This window comes from Dermacentor variabilis, chromosome 2, assembly GCF_050947875.1.
Source record: "Dermacentor variabilis isolate Ectoservices chromosome 2, ASM5094787v1, whole genome shotgun sequence".
Taxonomy (NCBI): Eukaryota; Metazoa; Arthropoda; class Arachnida; order Ixodida; family Ixodidae; genus Dermacentor; species Dermacentor variabilis.
In genome coordinates, this window is record NC_134569.1 from 244543070 (window position 1) to 244565573 (window position 22504).

Genomic DNA, 22504 nt, shown 5'->3' on the forward strand with positions numbered 1-22504 from the left:
GTAAGCTAATTACTCCCACATTGTTTTTTTCTGCCTACTTTGTTATTCATTCATGACCTATATGATGACTTTTTGAAAATTTCTTTAGCTTTAGGATGTGCAGTGGGCCCTTGGAAATGACAGCTATTCTTTAAAACTAGTTTTTTTAATTAAGAAATTATCATAATGGCCCGTAAGAAAAGACCTATGTGGGATAAATTATTTTGCAATATCTTCATTTCTAGATGAGATATATAAAATCTGAATATATATTTGGGATCAGCATTCAAAGATATATCTACATGCCAATTTTCAGAAAGATATGTTAAGAAATAAAAAAAAAGTTTTCAAGACCCTCATCCCCCCTTAAACTAGACAGATCGGATGCAGGATTAATTGATAAATCTCCATTAAAAAGCACGGAAAGAAATCGAGTTCTTAAGTTTTCCCTTCTCTGCTCGAGGATTTCGATGCCATTATCATGCATTATTTGTGAGGGGAAGTCATATCGAGAGAATTTTGAATATATGAATCGCACAGCTTTCTTCTGTGCCCTTTTGAGACATTTAATATTTTGTTTAATGAATGGGTCCCAAACAACACATGCATATTAAAGTTTCAGTCTAATTAATGAATAATAAGCTAGCAGTCTTACGTTAGGTGGTGAATTTTTAAGTTTGTCTGAAAAAATATAATTTATGCAAGGCCGAAGAACAGATATTATCAATGTGTAAATTCCATGATAAATTGTTAGTAATTGTGACACCCAAATACTTATATTTTGTTTTTGTTTTTTTACTGTTCCCAAAATAACTGCGCTATTTTAGCATGTTAAAAAGACTTGTTATTAAATGCATCTGCATATTATTATTGATACTTATTCAGTATTCGAAGATTAGTGATGTCCAGCTTTCTACGTTACTATAAGTAACTATATTCAGTTTTTATTTAAAAAAGCTGAAGATTTTCATGCCTGTAAAAAAAAAGAGAAGCAGTGCCTATGTGACCTTTGTAAGGCATTTTAGAGAAACCAAGGCATAAGTTTGCTTGTGAACCACCAGCATAAATCTGCACCATGGTATTATAGCCCCACCTGTCACGTGTTTGTATTTCCACTGATGTTTGTGTTGGCATGAAATAGGCATCAAGGCCACTGATGTTGACAGACATACGTGTGCCATGCTGTGTGTGCATACAATTCTTTTTGATCGCACAAAGAGCACGTCATGTCCGAGCGACCAGCTTACATTAAAGCTTAGCCCTTGCCCACCATGGGGACATAGTGGCTTTGGCATTTCTAGCCCAAGGTCACGGGATCAAATCCCGACCACGGTGGCCACATTTCCGGGTGGGGGGGGGGCCGAAGTGTAAATATACCTGAAGTTTGTGCACTGAGTGCATGTTGAAGAATCCCAGGTGGCGAAAATTAATCTAGACTCCCCCACTGCGGTGTGCCTCATACATAATCATATCTTGGTTTTGGCATGTAAAACTCCAGAATTTAATTTTTAATTGTATGCTTAGCTCTTCTATGAGTCGTGTAATACCACTTTCACTTCCAAGGCTGAAAAGACAACTGGTACTGCAAAGTGTACAAACAAATGCTGCCATGTCACCATTTTATGTGGTAGTGAAACACTGCACCATGATGCAGGACAGGACAGGACATGGTGAAATGAGATACAAGGCACACAAGAAGCGCAGATTAACAACTGTCCAATGAAAATGGCCGAAATGAATAAATTGTGAAAGTAGACGAGTAGAGCATAGTCGCATGGCTTACTAAACCAACTGGCCCACTACAACGGCACCATTTCATGTGATTTGTATGTGAGGTCTTGTATTACACCTCTCCTCTGATTGTGACACTGTGTCTGTGTTGGTTGCAGCGTTCCTCAGAAGGAGTGTATCGCTTCGATGTGACCTCCCAGCTGCGGGCAGAGGAGATGTCTCCCGTGGCATGCCTCAAGCAGCATGTAATTGTCCTCCGGTGAGCCCCTTGATTAGGAGCATGTGATTATTCCACTCTAGAATATGAAACGGATATTGACTGTGGGGTAATTTGATTGCTCCTGAAATTCAAATTCAGAATCATTTGAACTGTCAAGTAGATAATCATGTTGGTGTGTCTTCTTGGTGTGCACATGTGACTCTGTCTCACATCTTGTAGTTGCTGCACTTTTTTGACAGGCACCACGGCCGTGAAAAAAGTTCCATGCAGAAAGGGGCAGTACCACTGAGCTGTAGGCTATTCGAGCATGTCTGAATAATTGGTCAGCAACTACAGAAAAACCTAATTAATTCGGATTTCACGAGACCAAAAAAAGATGTCCGAATGAACCAAATGTTGAGTAACCGAGCGTATCAAGAGAAAAATAAACAAATGTGTACTACATCAACAAGCCTTTATTCACTGTATAAATCGGCAAGTCCTGTTTCTATTTTGCACAAAAGCAATACAGAAACTGCGACTGTCATCATCTTATGACTGATTAGGCATTGCAAGCACTAATAAGTTGCGGTTAATCAGTCACACAGAAGGAAGCTGCGAGGACATAGCCCCCCCGTGGCTTTGTTCACAGTGCAGTCGTGGTGCAAAACCCATGTCTTCATCCGAGGCATGCTTTTCACCTGTGTGCACATCCCAGTTACTTTTTTCCCTGGCTGCTGATAGGCAACAGATAGTTTGTTCCTCACAATGTACTGTATTTACTCGTTTGTAACACGAGGGATGACTTCACTGTAATGCACATCGCGAAAGAACAAATAAAGCTGTGAAAGTAAGACGAGGCCAGCCAAGGCAAATGAACATTTATTTAGTAGACAATGTGACTAGAGGTTATCACTTTCAACAAAACGCAGGGCTCTTGCTAGTCGTCATCGTCTTCGGGAAGGCAAGTTCTGTGAAATTAAATTCTTTTTCTCGCTATCGTCCTCACAGACATCATCTTCCTTGGTGCCGTCAAGCAGATTTGATATGGAGTATTTCTTAAACGCATCAGCAATCATATAACGAGGGAGGTCATGCCACATGGCAGACTCAAGAAGCACTCAAGATCCTTCCCGATGATGTCAGGGCCTGATCTTCGCGAATTTAGTCTGTGTACATCTTATGCATCCTGTCACTAAATGACCCGTTGAGGCATACATCCAGTGGATGGAAAGCGGATGTCGTCCCGCCAGGAATACCGTCAAGGTCATCTTGGTCTCTACCACCTTCTTCTTCACATAGGAGGTCAAGTGCCCACGAAAAGAGTCCAGTGAAGTTGACGACCGATAATTTGTACTCCACAGAATACGTAAATAAGTCCGAGTTATTGAATGTCCGGAAAAAACGAATGTATCCAAAATAAAATTATTTTATTTATATTTAATTTATATTTATATTTATATTTATTTATATTTTAAGGCCGCTGTGCAAAGAAGAAGTCGACTCATTGCTGCACGCACTCCTGCTTACGTGCAACCAAGTCCACCTGTATTTCTGCCAGTTTTGTGTTGTCTCTGTGTGCTGATGCAAGGACTGCAAAGGCTTGAGTCAGACCCGCATGTGAAGGCTCCGGAGCACATGACACGTCATCATCACCCGAGTTCGGTCACTGTTTGACGGTGGGAGAACTTGCTCAATTATTTCGTCATCATTCAGTTCGACATACGACGGCAGTGTGCTGTTGACGTCTGCAAAGTCTTCAAATATGACGGCGGCAGGAATCGGCACATTGCAGCCGAGCAGGTCATCAACGGTGTCCTAATTTGAGCCCATTGTGGCAGGTGGCAGTTCAGGCTCTTCAGCTGTGGAGTCGGGCTCATTCGGACTGCAACTCAGTTGGAGTCAGACTACAACAGCACTGTTCGTGCCGTTTGATGCAGACTGTCGATAACTTCACAAGAAAGACTTCTTGGAGCCAGCAGAGTACTGTCTGGTACGCAAATAAATAAACAAGCACAAAATGGCAGTACGCTATCCGAAAGGCAAACTAAACAAACAGAATGGTGAGAGCAGACCATGCATGAGGTTGCCAGAATAGCTGGAATAGGATGTGAAGATCGCGATGTTGATGTGGCCTATAATTCAGGCAAGGCCTCTAGGATTGGCATTTGCAGTTGAATCTCTAAAGTGTAGGACTCCGACCAAGGCGATGCCTCAGAGATTACCATCTAGCGTGTAATCTCTGAGGCCATACTTGATGCTTCGTCAAGGTTGCTAGAGGAGATAATAGCAGGAAAGTCATCTTACGCCACAGCCACGGACGGAGTCCGGATAATCGAATGTAGAGCTGGCAGCTATCTGAAATATCGGTCGTCTTCATGCATTAAGTCTATGGGGCCATCGGCGGGGCCCCAAAGCTATCCAATTACCAAGCATGTCCAGATTATTGGTGTCCGATTTATTGGTCCGTGACTGTACCAAGATTGACACTGGGTGAAGAAGAGTGCCTGGTCACCGACGCCACACCGTCTTATCTCATTCGAGAACTAGTGATGTGTCCATCCAGCCCTTCTCCTGGCAGCAAAAAAAACCACATTCCTGGTGAAGATTTCTTTTGTAATTGTCTTTCAGCAAAAAATTATATGTGGCCAGGCACGCCAGCGTTACTGTTAATCTTGCCTTTTCATTCCCAGTAGTCCTAACGCAGACTTCTTGGGCACGAATGCTGTGCAGTCCTGCCCATTGGCATTTCGAGGTATACTTTTCAAACTTTTATCCTGCCCATTGCATTTCGAGGTAGTTAATTTTCAGCCGGGATCCTCGAGGTGACCGTCATTGTTTGGTATAATGTGCAATTTTTCAAGTGTTGCAACAGTTCCGTGCTCCACGTTGGTGTCATCGCCACCGCAGCCGCCCGCAACGCCATCCTTCTTGGAGCGGCGCGATTATTCATTGCTACGGCTGCCGTGGCCTCCGCAATCAACTCCGGCGGGAGGCAAAGCAGCTCCCGCCGGAGGCCATGCGCGGCTGCCGCGCGTGGCCGGAGCTGATCGCGGAGGCCACGCGGGTGCCATAGGTGCACGCAGCGCTGCATACTGGCAGTGGCGAGATTGTGCGAGATTAGTCTTGCAGCGTGCGCAGCGTATAGGCGTGTGTTGGTCGAGCGCCTTTGTGCGGGAAGCTCGTAGGCTAGGTTGTTCCACGAGTGATTCGGAATTGACTGTACCTAGTCGCGCATTTTATAGCCATGGCAAACCGTGGCTCTTATCGCACGCTCGACCTGGCAACGAAAGTCGAGGTTTTGAAGGAAGTTGAGAAGGGAGGTGCCACCAAACAAGACATAGCGCGGAAGTACGGGATCAAGCCGAACACGCTCTCTAATTACATCAAGAACAAGCGCACAATAATGGATGCATTTGAGAACGACAAGTTCAAGACTTCTCGGAAGCGAATGCGCACCGGCGCTTACCCAGAGTTGGAGAAGGCTCTGCTGGTTTGGATTAGGGAGGCCAGGAGCAACAAACTTCCTCTCAGCGGAGACATCGTTGCGATGAAAGCCCAAACGCTTGCATCAATGTTGGGGATCGATGACTTCGTTTCGTCAGATGGATGGCTGACGCGCTTTAAAGATCGCCATTACCTGGTTTTCAAGAGCGTGTGTGGTGAAAAGGTGTCCGTTAACCAGGAAACATGCGCCACGTGGAAGGACGGAAAGCTGCGTGAATATCTCGCCGAATACAGACCGGAAGACATCTTCAATGCAGATGAGACTGCACTCTTCTATCGGCTTCTACCAGAGAAGACCCTGACATTCAAGGACGACGACTGTGCTGGGGGCAAACGCAGCAAGGAGAGAGTGTCGGTGCTGATCGCGGCAAACATGACTGGCACGGAACGATGTCGGTTACTTGTGATCGGTAAAGCCGCGAAGCCGAGATGTTTTAAAGGCGTGAAGACGCTGCCTGTGGACTATGAGGCAAACAAAAAAGCATGGATGACGGCCAAAATCTTCAAGAGCTGGATAAGCAAATTGGACCGCAAGTTTGCTGCTTCGAACCGCAAGGTGTTGTTCCTTGTCGATCACTGCAGTGCTCACATGAATGTGCCAGCCTTGAGTGCAATACGCCTCGCATTTTTGCCTGCAAACACAACGGCTGTTTTGCAGCCAATGGACCAAGGCATCATCAAGAATGTTAAAGTCCTGTACATGCGGCACCTCCTCGAGCGCATGATTTTGTGTATGGATAGCTCCACAAAGTACGAGGTGAGCCTGCTTAGTGCCATCCACATGTTGGCGCGAGCATGGGATCGTGTGAAGCAAGAAACAATCGCAAACTGCTTCAGGGCTTGCGGTTTTGTGGCAGCTTCTTCGGAGGATGCCTCTGAAATTTCAGCAGAGGAAGCGTCAACAAGCGAGCTTGACGGCACTGATTTTGGTGATGCTCTCGGGGACGTCAATTTTGAAGATTACGTCGCCGTAGACAAGGCGGTCGAAACGTGCGGTGCGCTGACGGATAGCGAAATTGTAGAGATTATTCGGCCCCAGGAAGCGACCCAGGAAAGCGACGATGACGTTGAAGGCGAGCCGCAACCTAAGGCTGCCGATGTAGCTGCGGGCCTTGATCTTGCGGAGCGCTTCTTTGCCACTGAAGGTAAAGCGGAAGAAGCGTTCCGTCACATCTACAGCCTGCAGAACTTGCTTTCAGCAGCGCGATTCGGCAAGAAGAAGCAAAGCAAGATGACCGACTATTTTTCTTAGAGAAAATACTCGATTTCGCCACAAATAAAGTGCTGTTTTTTTGTGTTTTGTGCTTAATTGGAAGTTCATTTAATTCGAAGTTTTTTGCGGTCCCCGTGAACTTCGTATTAACGGGAGTCGACTGTACATATATATATATATATATTCTGTGAATTCAGCACATGTACATGAAAAGTGCAAGTTTCAGATCTACATATCAACAAAAGAAATAGCTGTAAATGCAGAGTCTTTCATCAAGGGCACGCTGCTGTTAAAATATTGGATAATATTCGGGACAGAAAATAGATCACACATGAGTGCTGAAATGCAACTCAGTATTTTTCCCTTCAGTGGCAGCGAATGGCCAAAAAGTCTGAAGCAGTGATTAAAAAAAAAAAAAAGACAAGCGCAAGCCCAGCCACAAAGGAACACTTTTTAAATGCAGGCCAACAGAGTCGAAGGTGCTGCCACTGGGTGCCCGGGATGTGTTTCCCGACGGGAGGGTCATCTATGAGATCCAGCTCACCTACAACTTTTCCCTGGTGAGTACAACTCTGCACACACCACAGTCATTCATCCAGGGACAGGAATGTCACTGCTGTAGTGTTATTGTGATGAACCCTGCTGCTGTTGCTGCGTAGGTGTGGCTTGGCCTCTCAGGCTCTTGTGCCATGGCCCCTAGGACAGTGTGCGCAAATTGTCTTAAATAAACTCCACGGCAACTTGAGCATATACACTGGGTAGCCTGTTGTTTTAAACCCACGGGTCACCATTCCATCCGGGTCTCTTTGGAGAGCATTCAGTATTACTGCTGGATGCTTTCTCTTTTCCCCTACCATGGAGAAAATAGCTGTCTTTTGTAGGTTATGCCAAATTTTTTTTCAGAAGGATCTACTGCACTCAATATTTTATGTAATACATAAACAAAAATTAGAATGAATGCACTTTTCACTCATAAAAGTTTTATTAACGAGATGTATGCCATAAAAAAGACGTAAATTGCCAGAATCAAGATTGTGGGATAAAATTTATCAGAGTTTGTGAAGACACGCTTACATCTGCTAAGAAAATAAGGAACAAAAATTGAGATATGCAAAACTTATTGCCGTCTAATAGACACTATCTCCGAAAAAATCAAAAATTTTAATTGAACATGTATTCCGATACAAAAAATATTACTTAACAAGAATATTGCTAGCTATCAGTAACTTAGGTACCTATGAATCGAGATGTATAAGTATACTCTACTTTTATTAAAGGGAACACCAAATTAGTATGCCAGAATTGATAACAACTCAGTTTGTGTACGAAGGTCTGGAAAATATTTTTATTGGTAGGATGCCTGTCAAATAGAATCCAGGCTTTCTCTCCCTCTGAAGCCAAAGAAATAGAGCGTCCTAAATATACCAATGGCATTTCCAACAGGTCAACAGCAGTCAGCACTGCCAGTAAAGAGTTATCAAATCGGGAGGCACACGGCGAGCTTGCACAATGACTGCCTTTTTTTGCCTCCATCTGCCGTCTGTCTAAATGCGTCTGCAGCCGGGGCTCAGCACGCTGTCACATTATGTTTTAGAGCAGGCCATGTGAATCCAAAGTTAGCCTTGTGGCGGGTCACTTCAAGCTATGAAAAGAGACCATTGTGCACTTACAAATGGCATTCGGAACGTGGGGACACCATATGATATTTTGCTAAGATGGCAGCTGGTGAACACTCGCTTTCATTGGTGAGGCAGTTTGTTGGCTTTCTGAGGGTCATGTGACTACTGTGAATAGATCTGCTTTGATTCATTATGAAAATGGAACTTTAGTTGCCAAACTCGATGAGGCGCCTCCGATTAGGCCTAACGGGCTAGACAGTGTGGCTTTGTCAAAAATTTACCACCAGTGGATGTGATAATGGGCCACAAACCATTGTGGAAAGCTTATCACAAATATATTCCTACAGGTGGCTCATCGGTGATCAGTCACAAGATCAAGTATAAACCCCATGCAAGTGATCTTGCATGCGACAGTGACAAGCGATGCGATGGAGATGGCTGTCGCATTTGCTTGTCGCCTACAAGTTGTGCCCCAGGCGAACGACAATATTGAGTGACGTCTCCCCGGTGCTGCCGGTATGAGGGCAGCAATATATGCGCCGAAACTAGCGTGACACGTGCTTTATTAACTTCAGTTGATGAATTTTACTGTAAAAAGCATCGTAAAGTATTTCTGAAGGTCTTGCAGTAGGTTCTTATCCTTGCACGTATAAAAATGCAATCGTTTGCTCGTTCCACGTGACAATTGCTAGTAGTTGAGTCATGTACATCCAGCTCTGGCATCGCGCTATTGGCTAGTTGCTCATAGCACTTCCGGTTGAGCGACGAATTCTAGATTTCCAGAACCGAGTGATGGAGCGACAAGATCGAGTGATCTGTTTAAGTGATGGCCCGTTTTGTTGCTCGAAGCCATCGCTCGAAGCCGTCACACACAAAATCGTTCTCATGGGGTTTAGCCTTCACACGTACGGGTTAGATTAACGGCTGTTGAAGCACGACATTCAGATGCGCAGACGACCAGCCGGCGGCTACTGCGAGCACGTGTGCCAAGTTCGTCTGTGTGCTTGCGTATGGGTAGAAGCTTTGAAGTGCACGAATCTGCATGTGTGAACACTGAACTCGCGTATATGATACGATCAGTGTGCTTTTCGGTGGATAACCAGCATGATCTTTACACATGCTTCTGTGCTTTCCACGTATGTTGCTTTTGTGGTTCCCTCTGTTCACATACCATTAATTGTTGTTATCAGTCTGGTCGACCTGGTTGAACATTGTTGTACAGGTAAAGATTGTGTCCCTTGAGAATGCTGCACCCGTCAAGGCACCGACCATGTCCGGGTCACACACCATAAGTACCGATAATTCAAAAAGTAGAATATTTGAGAAATCAAATACTAGATATTCGATTCATTAATTAAATTATTTGGACATTCACTACTCAATTTGAAATCGGATATTCGAGTATTTGGACATCCCTAGTATGTATTTCTTATTTTACACGTGTCTCCTTTCACAGTACAAGGAACACCACATGTAATAAGTGTGCTGGCAAGCCATTGGAGCTATTTCAGTGGTGCCTGCACTCTTAGGCAAAGTTAAACCCTTTGGGGCGTATCTCTGCCACACAACAGTAATCGTCATCTGCCTTGCTTGCGTTTCCTTTTTTGAAAACGCCGCGCCCGCTACTTTCCTGTCGGAAATGCTATGTCATGCTGATAACGCGGGTGCCGTTCATTACTGGGAAGTACCGGGCTCGCCGCGTTAAAGAAAGGAAATGCGGACAAGACAGATGATGATTATCATTGTGTAGCGAAAGTCTGCAATATTGCTGAAAAGTGTGTGCCAATTTGGACCCTTGGGGGCAGTAAAAAGCATGTACTCAGTTTCTGGAGGCATTTTTCGCAAACCCAGCAAGCCTGAAAAATCACATTTACTGTAACTGGACATATAAGCAGACATGCTGACATTGTACACTAACGTGGAAGACGAAATAACCCACAGTGTGCGAGTAGGCAATGGCAAGGACGTAGTGAGCCCACCCGCTTTGGCGATGGTCATAGAGTTGCTGACTGTCATCCGTAGCTTTGTTAAGTGTAGTGGTTGTGACTGTGAGATGCTGCGCATGACTAATGGGCAAGACATTGTGACCCTTGTTGCAGTGAAACCAAGCAACTGCACATTGGTGATTACTTTGAGGAGTCCTCCTACATGGAAAATAAACTTGACTTGCTTGACTTGCTTGTGTTGCACAGTTCTGCCCTTCTTATTTAAAACTTTGTTCTATTCACATAGTTTGAAAATCTGCTTAATTTGAAAATTTTAAACATTCCAGCAGACTTTGAATTAACGAGGTCTTACTATATACATTAACAAGGTCTTACCACACACACACACACACACGCACGCACGCACGCACGCACACAGAGAGAGAGAGAGACATACATACATATAGTGGACTCTCTTTAAACAAAACCTTAAAGAACCAGAGAAATTGGTTTCGTTTTTTAGGAGTACCCTTTACTGAGAGCATTGCATGAATACCAAACGAACCAACCATGAGTATGGTGTTCCGTTTAAGTGCAGTTCCGTTTAAACGACTTCCGTTTATTGAGATTCCATTGTAATACTGTTTTCTGGCCACATATCGATGTGTAGTGTGTGTTGCTATTGCTTGCCCGGCTTCTTTGTTTGCCAGTGGGAAAGCTGTGCATTTTATTTATGTGGCATTGTGATTATGTTTAAAACTTCATTTATTTATTGTATGCAAGACATGTTTTTGTGCATAGCTACTTTTTTTTTAGAAAGGGTGTGCCGTCGTCATCTCATCAAGCTACTAAACGCATCTTTTCGTGGCTGCTGCTTCCTTTCAAGGGGCTCTGAACCCTTTTTAGTTGAAGTCGAGAAATTCATTTGAAGTTAAACTAGGCTATTTCAGAAGTAGTTTGCCAATAAAGTTCTTCAATGTGTTCACAGAAGCGGAGTTATCGGCAATCAAACATACCGCTTGCGGTGCTTCCGCTCCTTCAATTATTCGCACTGTGAAGGCTACGGCACAGCAGGGTGTGCCCAGAACACTTTGCCTACTGAACATCACTGTGGCGCGCTGTTCAAATTTGATTTTGGATGTTCATGTAGACGCCAGTATGTCTGATTTTGGCGCCTACAACGCTTCAAACCTGGTTGTCCTCAGTGAGCCACAGTGCGCTCAGCTAGTGGACTCGTCGCAGCACTCTGCAGTGGCTGCGGTATCTGCACTACGTACAGCTACATGCAACTGCAGCATCTGCTTTGTGCACAACAGGGCTAGAGTGCATGCTCGCGCTCATGTGATCCTGCTGTCTGGCTGTGCTACGGGGTGCAGACCGGCTTTGTCCTGCACCAGGTTGACCGACAGGTAGCAGCCACATACAACTTGCGCATTTTCAAACGCTATCAATAGCTGGTTACGAAGCGGAGTCTGTCAAGGCGTCTAACCATGACCGGCCAGGAATGAGTGCATGCTGGCAAGTGTGCATATTATGTGACCTTAAGTTTCACATCATTTGAGGCTAGTTGAGCATTCAAAACTAGTTGAAACTAGTTGAAATTAGCGAGACCCGACAGCTACGGCACCGATAAGCAGGGTAGCCCAATTTTAATTCCTAAGGAGGCGGCCACGGCTGAGCATGAGAAGATGATAGTCAGCTTCTTATGAAAGTGCATTATTATTGTCGAAACTCAAAAGAAGATTTTTGCTTACTTCAGCCTGTGTATTAAACTGCGTCAATAAATATACTCAGCAACGGTAGGAAGAAGCGCACTGATCCAAACCCCCTTCTTGATTGACATCAGCTATTCGCCAGTAGCAGCCAATCCAGAAAAGAGTGAGAAGCAGGCTTCTTTTCAAAAGAGGTCGTGTGAGAGAAAGACGACAGCAAAATTTGGCTGAGATGTACACAGCAGCGTATGTTATCCATGGACTGTGTCTTTTCACTAAGCTCGAGGGTAGTTCAGGGCACCTTTCAGGTAAAGAAGATAAAATTGACTTGAATTAAATTTTTGGGATATTGACATTTCCAAAGCAGGCTAGTTTTTGCTGCCAGAACACGCGCATTACATGTGAGCACTCATGCTTGAACTGAAAAAGTGTGCACAGGTACACAGAAGAATGTGAATGCCAAAGTGTGGTTGTGGGTGGTGAGGGGATAGTCATGCAACTGTTTTCATGCATTGGTTTTGCTGTGTCTGGAAGAGGTGGTTGAGTTTGCATTTGATGACTCAATGTGCAGAGCAAAGCGACGGAGGTGACGCCCAGCTGCAGCCTGCTGTCAGAGTTGCTGTACGAGTCTGAGTACGAGTCTCAGCTGTGGATGATCTTCGACACAAATAAGCAGCTGCTTGCCTCTGGAGACGCCTACCCTGGGCGGGTATGTGACAGCACAAAGTGGTCGTTCACAGGGGAGGCCCTGCAATGCTTTGTAACATGTTGCCTTTGAGCTTCTAAAGTCCTGTCACCGTACATTGCTCTCATGAACATTTGAGACAAGTATTTCTGTACATGTGCCGTTTTCTTATCTATTTTGGGATCCTTGCCAGTTTCTTGTGCATATTGTGACGCACCAGTAAGCACTATGCTGATTGGATGTGTTTATTTAGGTGTCAGAGCAGAGCAGTACCTCTGGTAGGACCAAACATGGAGTCTTGTGACTGGTCAGTCAGTAGCATCATTTGTTGGCAGAGAACAATACTATTGCTGTGAACAGTACCCATCGTGGCCTCTGAGATTGGGCAGCGCAACGAAGTTATCTTGGAGGGGATGGCAATACCACAGCTGATCATAGTGATGCGCCAATAAATACAGACATTGAACTTTATTAGCACAGCGGCAGGGCTTCAAGTGCAGCAGGAATGATGGAAACGAGGGGGAAACCATGAAGGCGCAGTTAGGGCATTGTTTTATTGCTGGTAACGCCACTCACACGAGGCTCATTCGAAGACTTTTTTGCGGAAATGCATTCATGAAGTTATGCCTCTTAATGCCAGCAACTTTCCACACCTTTTGGAAAGTCTGAAATGCTGTTGTAGGGCCTCGTTTAGGGCGAGTTATTGTGATACTCTTGGCAGTTCTGTTTCACGGGTAACAAGCACTTGGAGCTGTTTTTTGTACTTTGTGTACCAAATGAAACAAAGCTTCCTACAATGATATAACTTACCATTCCAGTATCAGAACAAAAATTGGTATTGAAATCCAGTTTTTGAACTGAACTTAAACCAAACACCACACCCAAACAGCACTTTTGAGCAGAATTAAACCCAAAGCCGAACCAATATTTTTGGTACGTGCCTGAACAAGAACCGAACCTGAACAGAAAAAATAGTAACAGATATCGGTTCGTCACAAAAGAGTTCAAGTATATAAGGTGACAACGGGTGCTCAATAGTTTGCATGATTGTTGGAATAACCGCTTCTTCAATCGGGGCACTCTACTACCAGATTGTTACGACTGACGAGTTGCACTGTGTGCAAGAATAGGGATAGACGATGTGCGTGTGCTGGTAACTATGGCCACCTCATCAGATATGCTTGCAGCTCTGAAGTCAGCCGTGCCAGTTGTGTTTTGTGGCCGAATTCGGGGGCTCCATGAAATCAACCTTTCTGGTGACGCTCCCAATTTGGCCGTTAGGCCAGCTTGTTACTAAAACTGAATAAACACAGCGGAAAAGACGATGTCGTCGAGGAGAGTTATCAATGAGTTCAGCTGCATGACTTCTTGTGACCGTAACAAAGTGGTCACTAATGAATAATGTCACCTGCTCGGAATATGGTAACCGTGGCTGTGAATGGCACACGAAATCTGCTTTTGTTACATGCCATGGTTCAACACAAATTTGGTGCTTAGCCAAGCAGAGTAAAATGCTCTTCAAGTTGTACAAATTATTCGCAAAGCACAATAGGTGTGCTATTGACTTGTTTGTCTGCCTTTGGCCAGCACAGCACTACACGCACTAGCGGATGCTCAAGAAAGATAGGCATACAGTTCAGCAGAAACCGTACTTGTTCATCATTCAGGGGCATCAATGTCCTCACCTGCATCTAAAAACAGCTGTCAACTGAGCAAAATATCAAATGTCGACTTCTTTCTTTGCTACGTTATTAGTATTATTTATTATTAGTAGTTATTAGTAGAGTTTGCAGAACAGAATAATATGTGGATAATGAATACCTTTTTCCGCAAGCGGGTTAGCCGAAAGTGGACGTGGAGGAGCCCGAATGGTGAGACTAGAAATGAAATCGACTTCATACTCTGCGCGAACCCTGGCATCATACAAGATGTAGACGTGCTCGGCAAGGTACGCTGCAGTGACCATAGGATGGTAAGAACTCGAATTAGCCTAGACTTGAGGAGGGAACGGAAGAAACTGGTACACAAGAGGCCAATCAATGAGTTAGCGGTAAGAGGGAAACTAGAGGAATTCCGGATCAAGCTACAGAACAGGTATTCGGCTTTAACTCAGGAAGAGGACCTCAGTGTTGAAGCAATGAACGACAATCTCATGGGCATCATTAAGGAGTGCACAATAGAAGTCGGTGGTAACGCCGTTAGACAGGAAACCAGTAAGCTATCGCAGGAGACGAAAGATCTGATCAAGAAACGCCAATGTATGAAAGCCTCTAACCCTACAGCTAGAATAGAACTGGTAGAGCTTTCTAAGCTAATCAACAAGCGTAAGACTGCGGACATCAGGAACTATAATATGGATAGAATTGAACAGGCTCTCAGGAACTGAGGAAGCCTAAAAACAGTCAGGGTGTCTACCAACCGGGAAAACCGGGAAAACCGGGAATTTGGGCCTCTATCAGGGGAAATTAGCGGCAATTTTATTGGAAGGGTCGAAAGTCGCGGTAATGCTGGCTCGGGCAACAGAAAGGAATCGCAATGAATGGTCTTTGACGCCCTGTCGTCGGCTGGATGAGTTGCCAGTGTGCAGTCAACGACCGACTTTCCGGATTCCCGATAATTTGGACGGCTTCGCGACACCGCCACGTACCCCATAGAGTCAACGTATCAGAACGTGTGAAATTTCGGACGCAAGAACCCTTCGCCGTGCGATTTCCGGACGTTTTGCCGTGACCGCAGGTCCGAAACGGCAATAATCAAAGGCACCACCGCTGCCGTTTTGATTAATTCGCCACCTCGAACCGGCACTCTCGCACGCAGATCCGCTGGCAGCCGTTGCCACCACTGCGGCAGCGCTAGGCCTAGCTGCTTCGACGTTCGCTATGAAGCTTCTTGCCGTTGGGTGCCGAGTTTTTTATTGAAAGAATTAGCTGCTGTCAGCAATGGCACGGACGCCGCTTTTGTGGTCCTCGCGATTGGCTTAGAAACTTAGAAAACACGGTGCGTTGCATAATGCCGGTTCCCGAAAGTCAGCTTCGCCTCTGCATAGAAATGTTACAAGGTGAAGCATACGCAAACGTATTGCAGTGAAGCATAACAAGCGTGGGAAGGGGCTATTGCCACGGGACACAGTGTGTATTCCTTAATTATACGCACGTGCACCCGGTATTTCCTGTCACAGTACGAGCGCCGATATGTCTAATATGTGTACCGACAGGCCTTCAGAGCGTTTTCGAACGTGCCTGTGGCGGTTTGAGCCCCTAAGGGCAGTAAATGACACGCATTAATTTTTTTCCAACTGGCCGATTTTTCGAACGTTTTCGCGACCCCTAGGGAGTTCTAAAAACCGGCCGTGGACTGTGCAAATGACCAAGATGCTTCAACTGGTCCTTGGGGCGAACGAGTGGCAGGAGGAGGACAAGAACAGAAATGATATACGCATTGAGGAATAAACGGGAAAGGAAGCTTGCTTCCACCATTTTGAAGGAGCTTGAGCTCAAAAAACAAAGTTTTGGCTGATGCCGAGATGCAGGTGTCCCGCATCCAAACCAAAATAAACTCTTTAAAGCAGTGAAACACAACACTCAGGCGTCGTGCGCGGGCTGAGAGTATGTCAGAACAGTTGAGGTTTACTTACGAGTGGTTGAGAGAGAATCTCAATTGTGACAGAGTTCGGGCCTCATAAGCACTGAGCTTGCTATCAGTTGATAGAAATAGCTAATATTCGAATATATTTGCTTCTATGTGCATCTCCTTTTTATTCGTATCTGTGAATGTCCGACTTATTTGCAATTTTTTTCGAAGACACTTTATTTGCTGTGCATTTTACTAACCCCTGCCTTCTATTCTCTTCTTGAATAACATAAACACTACTCCTTAGTATCCAAATTGGATCAAGTCGCTTTTTAATTTTTTTCATGTGCTTACTCGAGAGTGACAGCATCAGGCGATATGGTTTCATCCCGTCTTGACATAAAACATAGTTCTGCATCACTCAGGGAAATGGGCAAAGGCACTCAGGGAAAACCTGGAAAACTCAGGGAATTTGGAAATGTCAACTTGGTAGACACCCTGAGTGAAGAAGAAACTAGGAATAGGCAAGAATCAGATGTGTGCGTTAAGAGACAAAGTCGGCAATATTGTTACTAATATGGATGAGATAGTTCAAGTGGCTGAGGAGTTCTATAGAGATTTATACAGTACCAGTGGCACCCACAACGATAGTGGAAGAGAGAATAGCCTAGAGGAATTCGAAATCCCACAGGTAACGCCAGAAGAAGTAAAGAAAGCCTTAGGAGCTATGCAAAGGGGGAAGGCAGCTGGGAAGGATCAGGTAACAGCAGATTTGTTGAAGGATGGTGGTCAGATTGTTCTAGGGAAACTGGCCACCCTGTATACGCAATGCCTCATAACCTCGAGCGTACCGGAATCTTGGAAGAACGCTAACATAATCCTAATCCATAAGAAAGGGGACGCCAAAGACTTGAAAAATTATAGACCGATCAGCTTACTGTCCGTTGCCTACAAAGTATTTACTAAGGTAATCGCAAATAGAATCAGGAACACCTTAGACTTCTGTCAACCAAAGGACCAGGCTGGATTCCGTAAAGGCTACTCAACAATAGACCATATTCACACTATCAGTCAAGTGATAGAGAAATGTGCAGAATATAACCAACCCTTATATATAGCTTTCATTGATTACGAGAAAGCGTTTGATTCAGTCGAAACCTCAGCAGTCATGGAGGCATTACGGAATCAGGGTGTAGATGAGCCATATGTAAAAATACTGGAAGATATCTATAGCGGCTCCACAGCCACCGTAGTCCTCCACAAAGAAAGCAACAAAATCCCAATAAAGAAAGGCGTCAGACAGGGAGATACGATCTCTCCAATGCTATTCACAGCATGTTTACAGGAGGTATTCAGAGACCTGGAGTGGGAAGAATTGGGGATAAAAGTAGATGGAGAATACCTTAGCAACTTGCGATTCGCTGATGATATTACCTTGCTTAGTAACTCAGGAGACCAATTGCAATGCATGCTCACTGACCTGGAGAGGCAAAGCAGAAGGGTGGGTCTGAAAATTAATCTGCAGAAAACTAAAGTAATGTTTACCAGTCTCGGAAGAGAACAGCAGTTTACGATAGGTAGCGAGGCACTGGACGTGGTAAGGGAATACATCTACTTAGGGCAGGTAGTGACCACGGATCCGGATCATGAGACTGAAATAACCAGAAGAATAAGAATGGGCTGGGGTGCGTTTGGCAGGCATTCTCAAATCATGAACAGCAGGTTGCCACTATCCCTCAAAAGGAAAGTGTATAACAGCTGTGTGTTACCAGTACTCACATATGGGGCAGAAACCTGGAGGCTTACGAAAAGGGTTCTGCTGAAATTGAGGACGACGCATCGAGCTATGGAAAGAAGAATGATAGGTGTAACGTTAAGGGATAAGAAAAGAGCAGATTGGGTGAGGCAACAAACGCGGGTAAATGACATCTTAGTTGAAATCAAGAAAAAGAAATGGGCATGGGCAGGACATGTAATGAGGAGGGAAGATAACCGATGGTCATTAAGGGTTACGGACTGGATTCCAAGGGAAGGGAAGCGTAGCAGGGGGCGGCAGAAAGTTAGGTGGGCGGGTGACATTAAGACGTTTGCAGGGACAACATGGCCACAATTAGTACATGACCGGGGTAGTTGGAGAAGTATGGGAGAGGCCTTTGCCCTGCAGTGGGCATAACTAGGCTGATGATGATGATGATGATGAATGAAAAATGATCATCACAATTCTGTGCATTACATCTATTAGTACACCTAAGGTGGACAAAATTGATATATTGCACATGAATCTCAAAAAATTTAGTAATATGAAAATACAGCTTTTGCAGTACCCTTGTACACAATGTTACAAATTCACGTAAGTTACAAAATGACATACCAAATTAGTCAGCTTTCAATGATCTAATGGATGCCTTTTATAGAACTGCGATATCTGTTCTTGATGCAGAGCTATTAATTGGTAAACATTGTGCTTCTATTTTTCTGAAACTTTCGAATTTTTGAAAACTTTTTAAAGAAAATTCATGCCCTAAATCGAAATTCAGCTTGCTATAGTCACTAGAATTTAACTTTCTCTCTCAAATGCAATAAATGTCATTAAAATTGGTCTAGGGGTTATCTCAGAAAAGGGTTTTTGCATTTTACATGTATTTGAATGGGCCGCGTCAGAGGTTGGCCCAAGCTAAAGCTTCCTCTTAAATCCCTTTGGCGATCCATCGTCGGCAGGAACGAGGCGGGGCAGGGGCTGACATCACCGTGTCGCATTCCCCTTTCGTGGCAACAGCAGTCTTGGTGCGACATGCCACTGGATTCCTCAGTTCAACCCACGGGAGCGGGTCAGTGGTTTTGTGGAACTTTGCAGGTTGTCAGTCACAAGGGCAACCACTCAGAAGAACAAGGTGGTGGGGGAGTGCCCGTTGCCTCGGTGATGGGCACGCAGTGCGGCATAACAGCACCCCGCCACTAGACAATGCATCCAGAAGTTGAGCTGTGCAATGAGGTCCGAAGGTTGGATGCGCTAGTTGAGCGACGTCGTTGATTGAGTGGAGGGATAGGCCTTGCCACTTTTTTGTGCCTGTGGTTTTCCCTGCTGCTCGACCCTGAGAAGGTCCACTGGAACAACCGAGAATCAGCAACGCGAGACCACTTCCGCCAAAGCAAGCACCCTCAGAATGCTTTTCAAACCACGAGACCAAAATCACCGAACCAAGCACTTTCTGAGACATGGATACGCTAAATTAAACAAAATAAAAAGGAAAGGCTTCCGAACAACACGAGTCACGTATCCAAGAGAAATTTCGAGATACGGACCTTTCCTTAATTGTCAGTGCGAGACAGTGTTAATCAAATCGAAATTGGTGTGTAAACGATTTTCTACTGTAATGACGGCAGGTTGGTAAAGACTAAGGTTGCCAAAGATGACCTAATTTTTCCCCCTAAAGCCGTGACGCAAAGGCTGAGTGCTGCTAATCTGTGCACCTGGGTGTCACTTTCCAAAAGTATGGAATGTCATGCAACAACTGTAACCACCAACTGAAATAACCCTCTGCTTAGTGCCACCTAAATGCACTCGGCAAAACAAGTACATACCACATTTATAAAGCCCAGAAGCGGTCCTACCAAACTAAGAAGCAAATACTCAAACTCACATGAACGACATAAAAACAAAGGTGAATCTAAATTATACACTGACACAACTAAAGCATACAATACATAAATCGTCACATTCAAAATTGAGCATTTAGGCTCTTCCTAGCCTATATATGCGTAAATACAACAAACAAATGGAAACACTGATGTATTCTTTACTCAAGCGTTCAGCAATCAGGTTTTAGTAGGAAATGAGCAGCAAAAAAAAAAAATTTCTGTTTACACGAGCAGAAAAGACTAACAGCCTAAAACAATGTGTTCTTTACATCTCAACCATTTCAGACGCGCTCGAGTGAGGTGACCATTCATGAGTCTGCATACTCTTCGGTCACGAAACAAGAACAAAAGTGAGTTGCCCGAAACATCTGCGATTTTCGACCCGCGGCCTCCAAATGCTGGGAGAGTGGCACATTCACAGACCTGTGTGCACGCTGTCCCTTTGTCCGCTAGGCAGTCACCTTTCTTTTCCCCAGGAAGGGAGTAGCCATTGAAGCAGACTCTCGAGCATACCTGATGCTCCGCTGCTTACAATGCCTTGACGCCACTGAGAACGGGTGGCATTTGTGGCATCTGAAATTCTGTAAAATACTTCCCTTCCCGATGTGCGCTATGCCTATTCTAGATTTCAACAACCGCCTAAGCTTCGGATTTAGCTCACTCGACTTTTCCCTAACGTCTTGCCGGTTGATGCACTTGACCCGGCTCATATCGCCGCCCCAGTCCGACTTTCTTGTCTTGCGCCTTCGGGGCTCGCGAAGCTTGTGGTCTCAGCACACACACTCCCAGGTACGCTCCCTTCTCATCGCAATGATATCGCTCTGAGTGGCGAAACCAAGCTAGGCTCATAGTCTAGGTAGATGTCTGTGCCTCTGACAGAACATGACTGCATCCGATGCCATCTGAGCTAGCCGGCTCGCCCTGTGGTCTCTCCTAGACAGTTTCAGCCTTGACGCTATCATTCCGGCCTTCGCAGTCGACCTGACTTACAGCATCAAAATACCTCATCAAAGCCATCTCTGCCTTATCGTCGTCGTGATTCTCCTCATCAAGCAGGTGTTTCAAAACACACAGGAGACTACAAGGGAACAACAGGATCAACCACTCGGACCAGAGGTTCTGGTTGACTGCTTCTTCTTCACAAACTTTTTCTCAGTCGGTAAGAAAAGTAACAGTGCTGTCGCCTCCTTTGAAATTGTGGATACAGTATCGGGCTTTGCACCATATCCATGCTTTAATTTCTCAACCGCTCTCTCGCCATGCCTTTTGCTCAGGACTTTCGTGCTCCTTTTCTTCTAGCTCTCATGCCTCTTGCGTTCCTTTGCCTCAAGCTTTTGCTCAACAGTCATTTCATAGGTCTCGTCAGCTTCCTTGACCATCACATCCTTTTGCCTGCATCACGTCGATAATTGCTTTCCTTGTTTTTGTGGAGCCAGCACCCAACTCCTCGCAAATTTGAATGAGGTCTTAGCTTGCATTCTAAAACTGGTACAGCACAACACAGAAAGAAGGAAACAAGCTGAGCCAGCTAGATGAAAGAACAGAGCAAACAGAACCCAATCCTCAACCCTAGTCCTGAGCTTGGAATTCCTCCATCGCAATCTTGTTCCTCGTGTTGCTTGCCCACTAAATTTACCCTTACTTCAAAATAAATTGAGCTGTTTAAAGAACGGAAATTCTTAATTCATAGTCTACCAAAAAAGAAAACGCCCTCCTAACATCTGCCTGTGCTAGATTGGTCTGGCAACGTGAAAAGCAAACATCAGGCACTCGCCCAGCCAAAGTGGCTGACGCCGATCGGTCTCATACAGCTATAGAGTGGTGTAGCAGGTATCTCCAGGCCTCCTATCTCACAGCTTACCATCTGCTGTTGGGATACTAGCTTGTCAATCCCATAGCTGCCATCCACTATTGCGACTGGGAGTCGAGAATGAGATGGACTCTTGGAGCAGACGAAGTGGAAATGGAAAGCTTTATACAACATGTACAGACATAGCAGGTAATAGCATACAAGCAGCGGCCAGAGCGTACCAGGCTGACAGGGTGGCTAGTGGCGACTCCCTTTCTTAGCAGTGGGCCGGTTCTGCCTTAAATCCCTTTGGCAATCGATCGTCGGCAGGAACGAGGCAGGGCTGGGGCTGACGTCACATGCAACGCATTCCCCTTTTGTCACGGCAGCAGTCCCGGTGCGGTGCGCCACCGGATGTCTCAAATCGACCGATAGGAACGAGTCAGCACTTTCGTGGAAGTTTGCAGGTTGTCAGTGACAAGGGCAAGCACTTCAGAAGAACGAGAGGGGGGGGGGGGGAGCGCCCATTGCCTTGATGATAGGCATGCAGTGTGGCAAAACAGGCTTGCCGGCAACACTTGTCCGTAATGGGTTGAAGCAGGGTTTGTCCATAAATTAACGAAACTGCCTGCTGCACGGCACTGCAGTTGCCAGTAGTGCGCTCCCCGGAGGCAGGATTTGTGGCAGGGGGGGGGGGGGTTATAAGCTAAGTAACGCACTGGGTGGCAGTCGCGTCCAAGCTCCGACGCAATGAGGATTTGAACTTGCAGGAAAACTGTTTTAAAGTATTTATCACAACAGAAAACGTAAAAGACGGAGTGTTCGCTAGAGCAGTGGTACGCAATTAAATTTTGCTTTCACCTGGGCAAAGCCGCTTCCGAGATGCTTGTCTCAGTTAAGGAGGCTTACAGTGACAACGCCCTGTCAAGGGCCCAG

The 22504-nt window shown here is 45.2% G+C and overlaps 1 protein-coding gene across 1 annotated transcript in view; it reads left to right on the plus strand.

Moving 5' to 3' along the window:
* TppII (Tripeptidyl-peptidase II) overlaps positions 1-22504 on the plus strand; it is a 251298-nt gene that overhangs the window by 182012 nt on the left and 46782 nt on the right. Inside the window, exons 19-21 of the mRNA XM_075682793.1 lie at positions 1869-1969; positions 7093-7189; positions 12457-12594. Coding sequence (XP_075538908.1) covers positions 1869-1969; positions 7093-7189; positions 12457-12594 — 336 coding nt within the window. The remainder of the gene's footprint in view (positions 1-1868; positions 1970-7092; positions 7190-12456; positions 12595-22504) is intronic.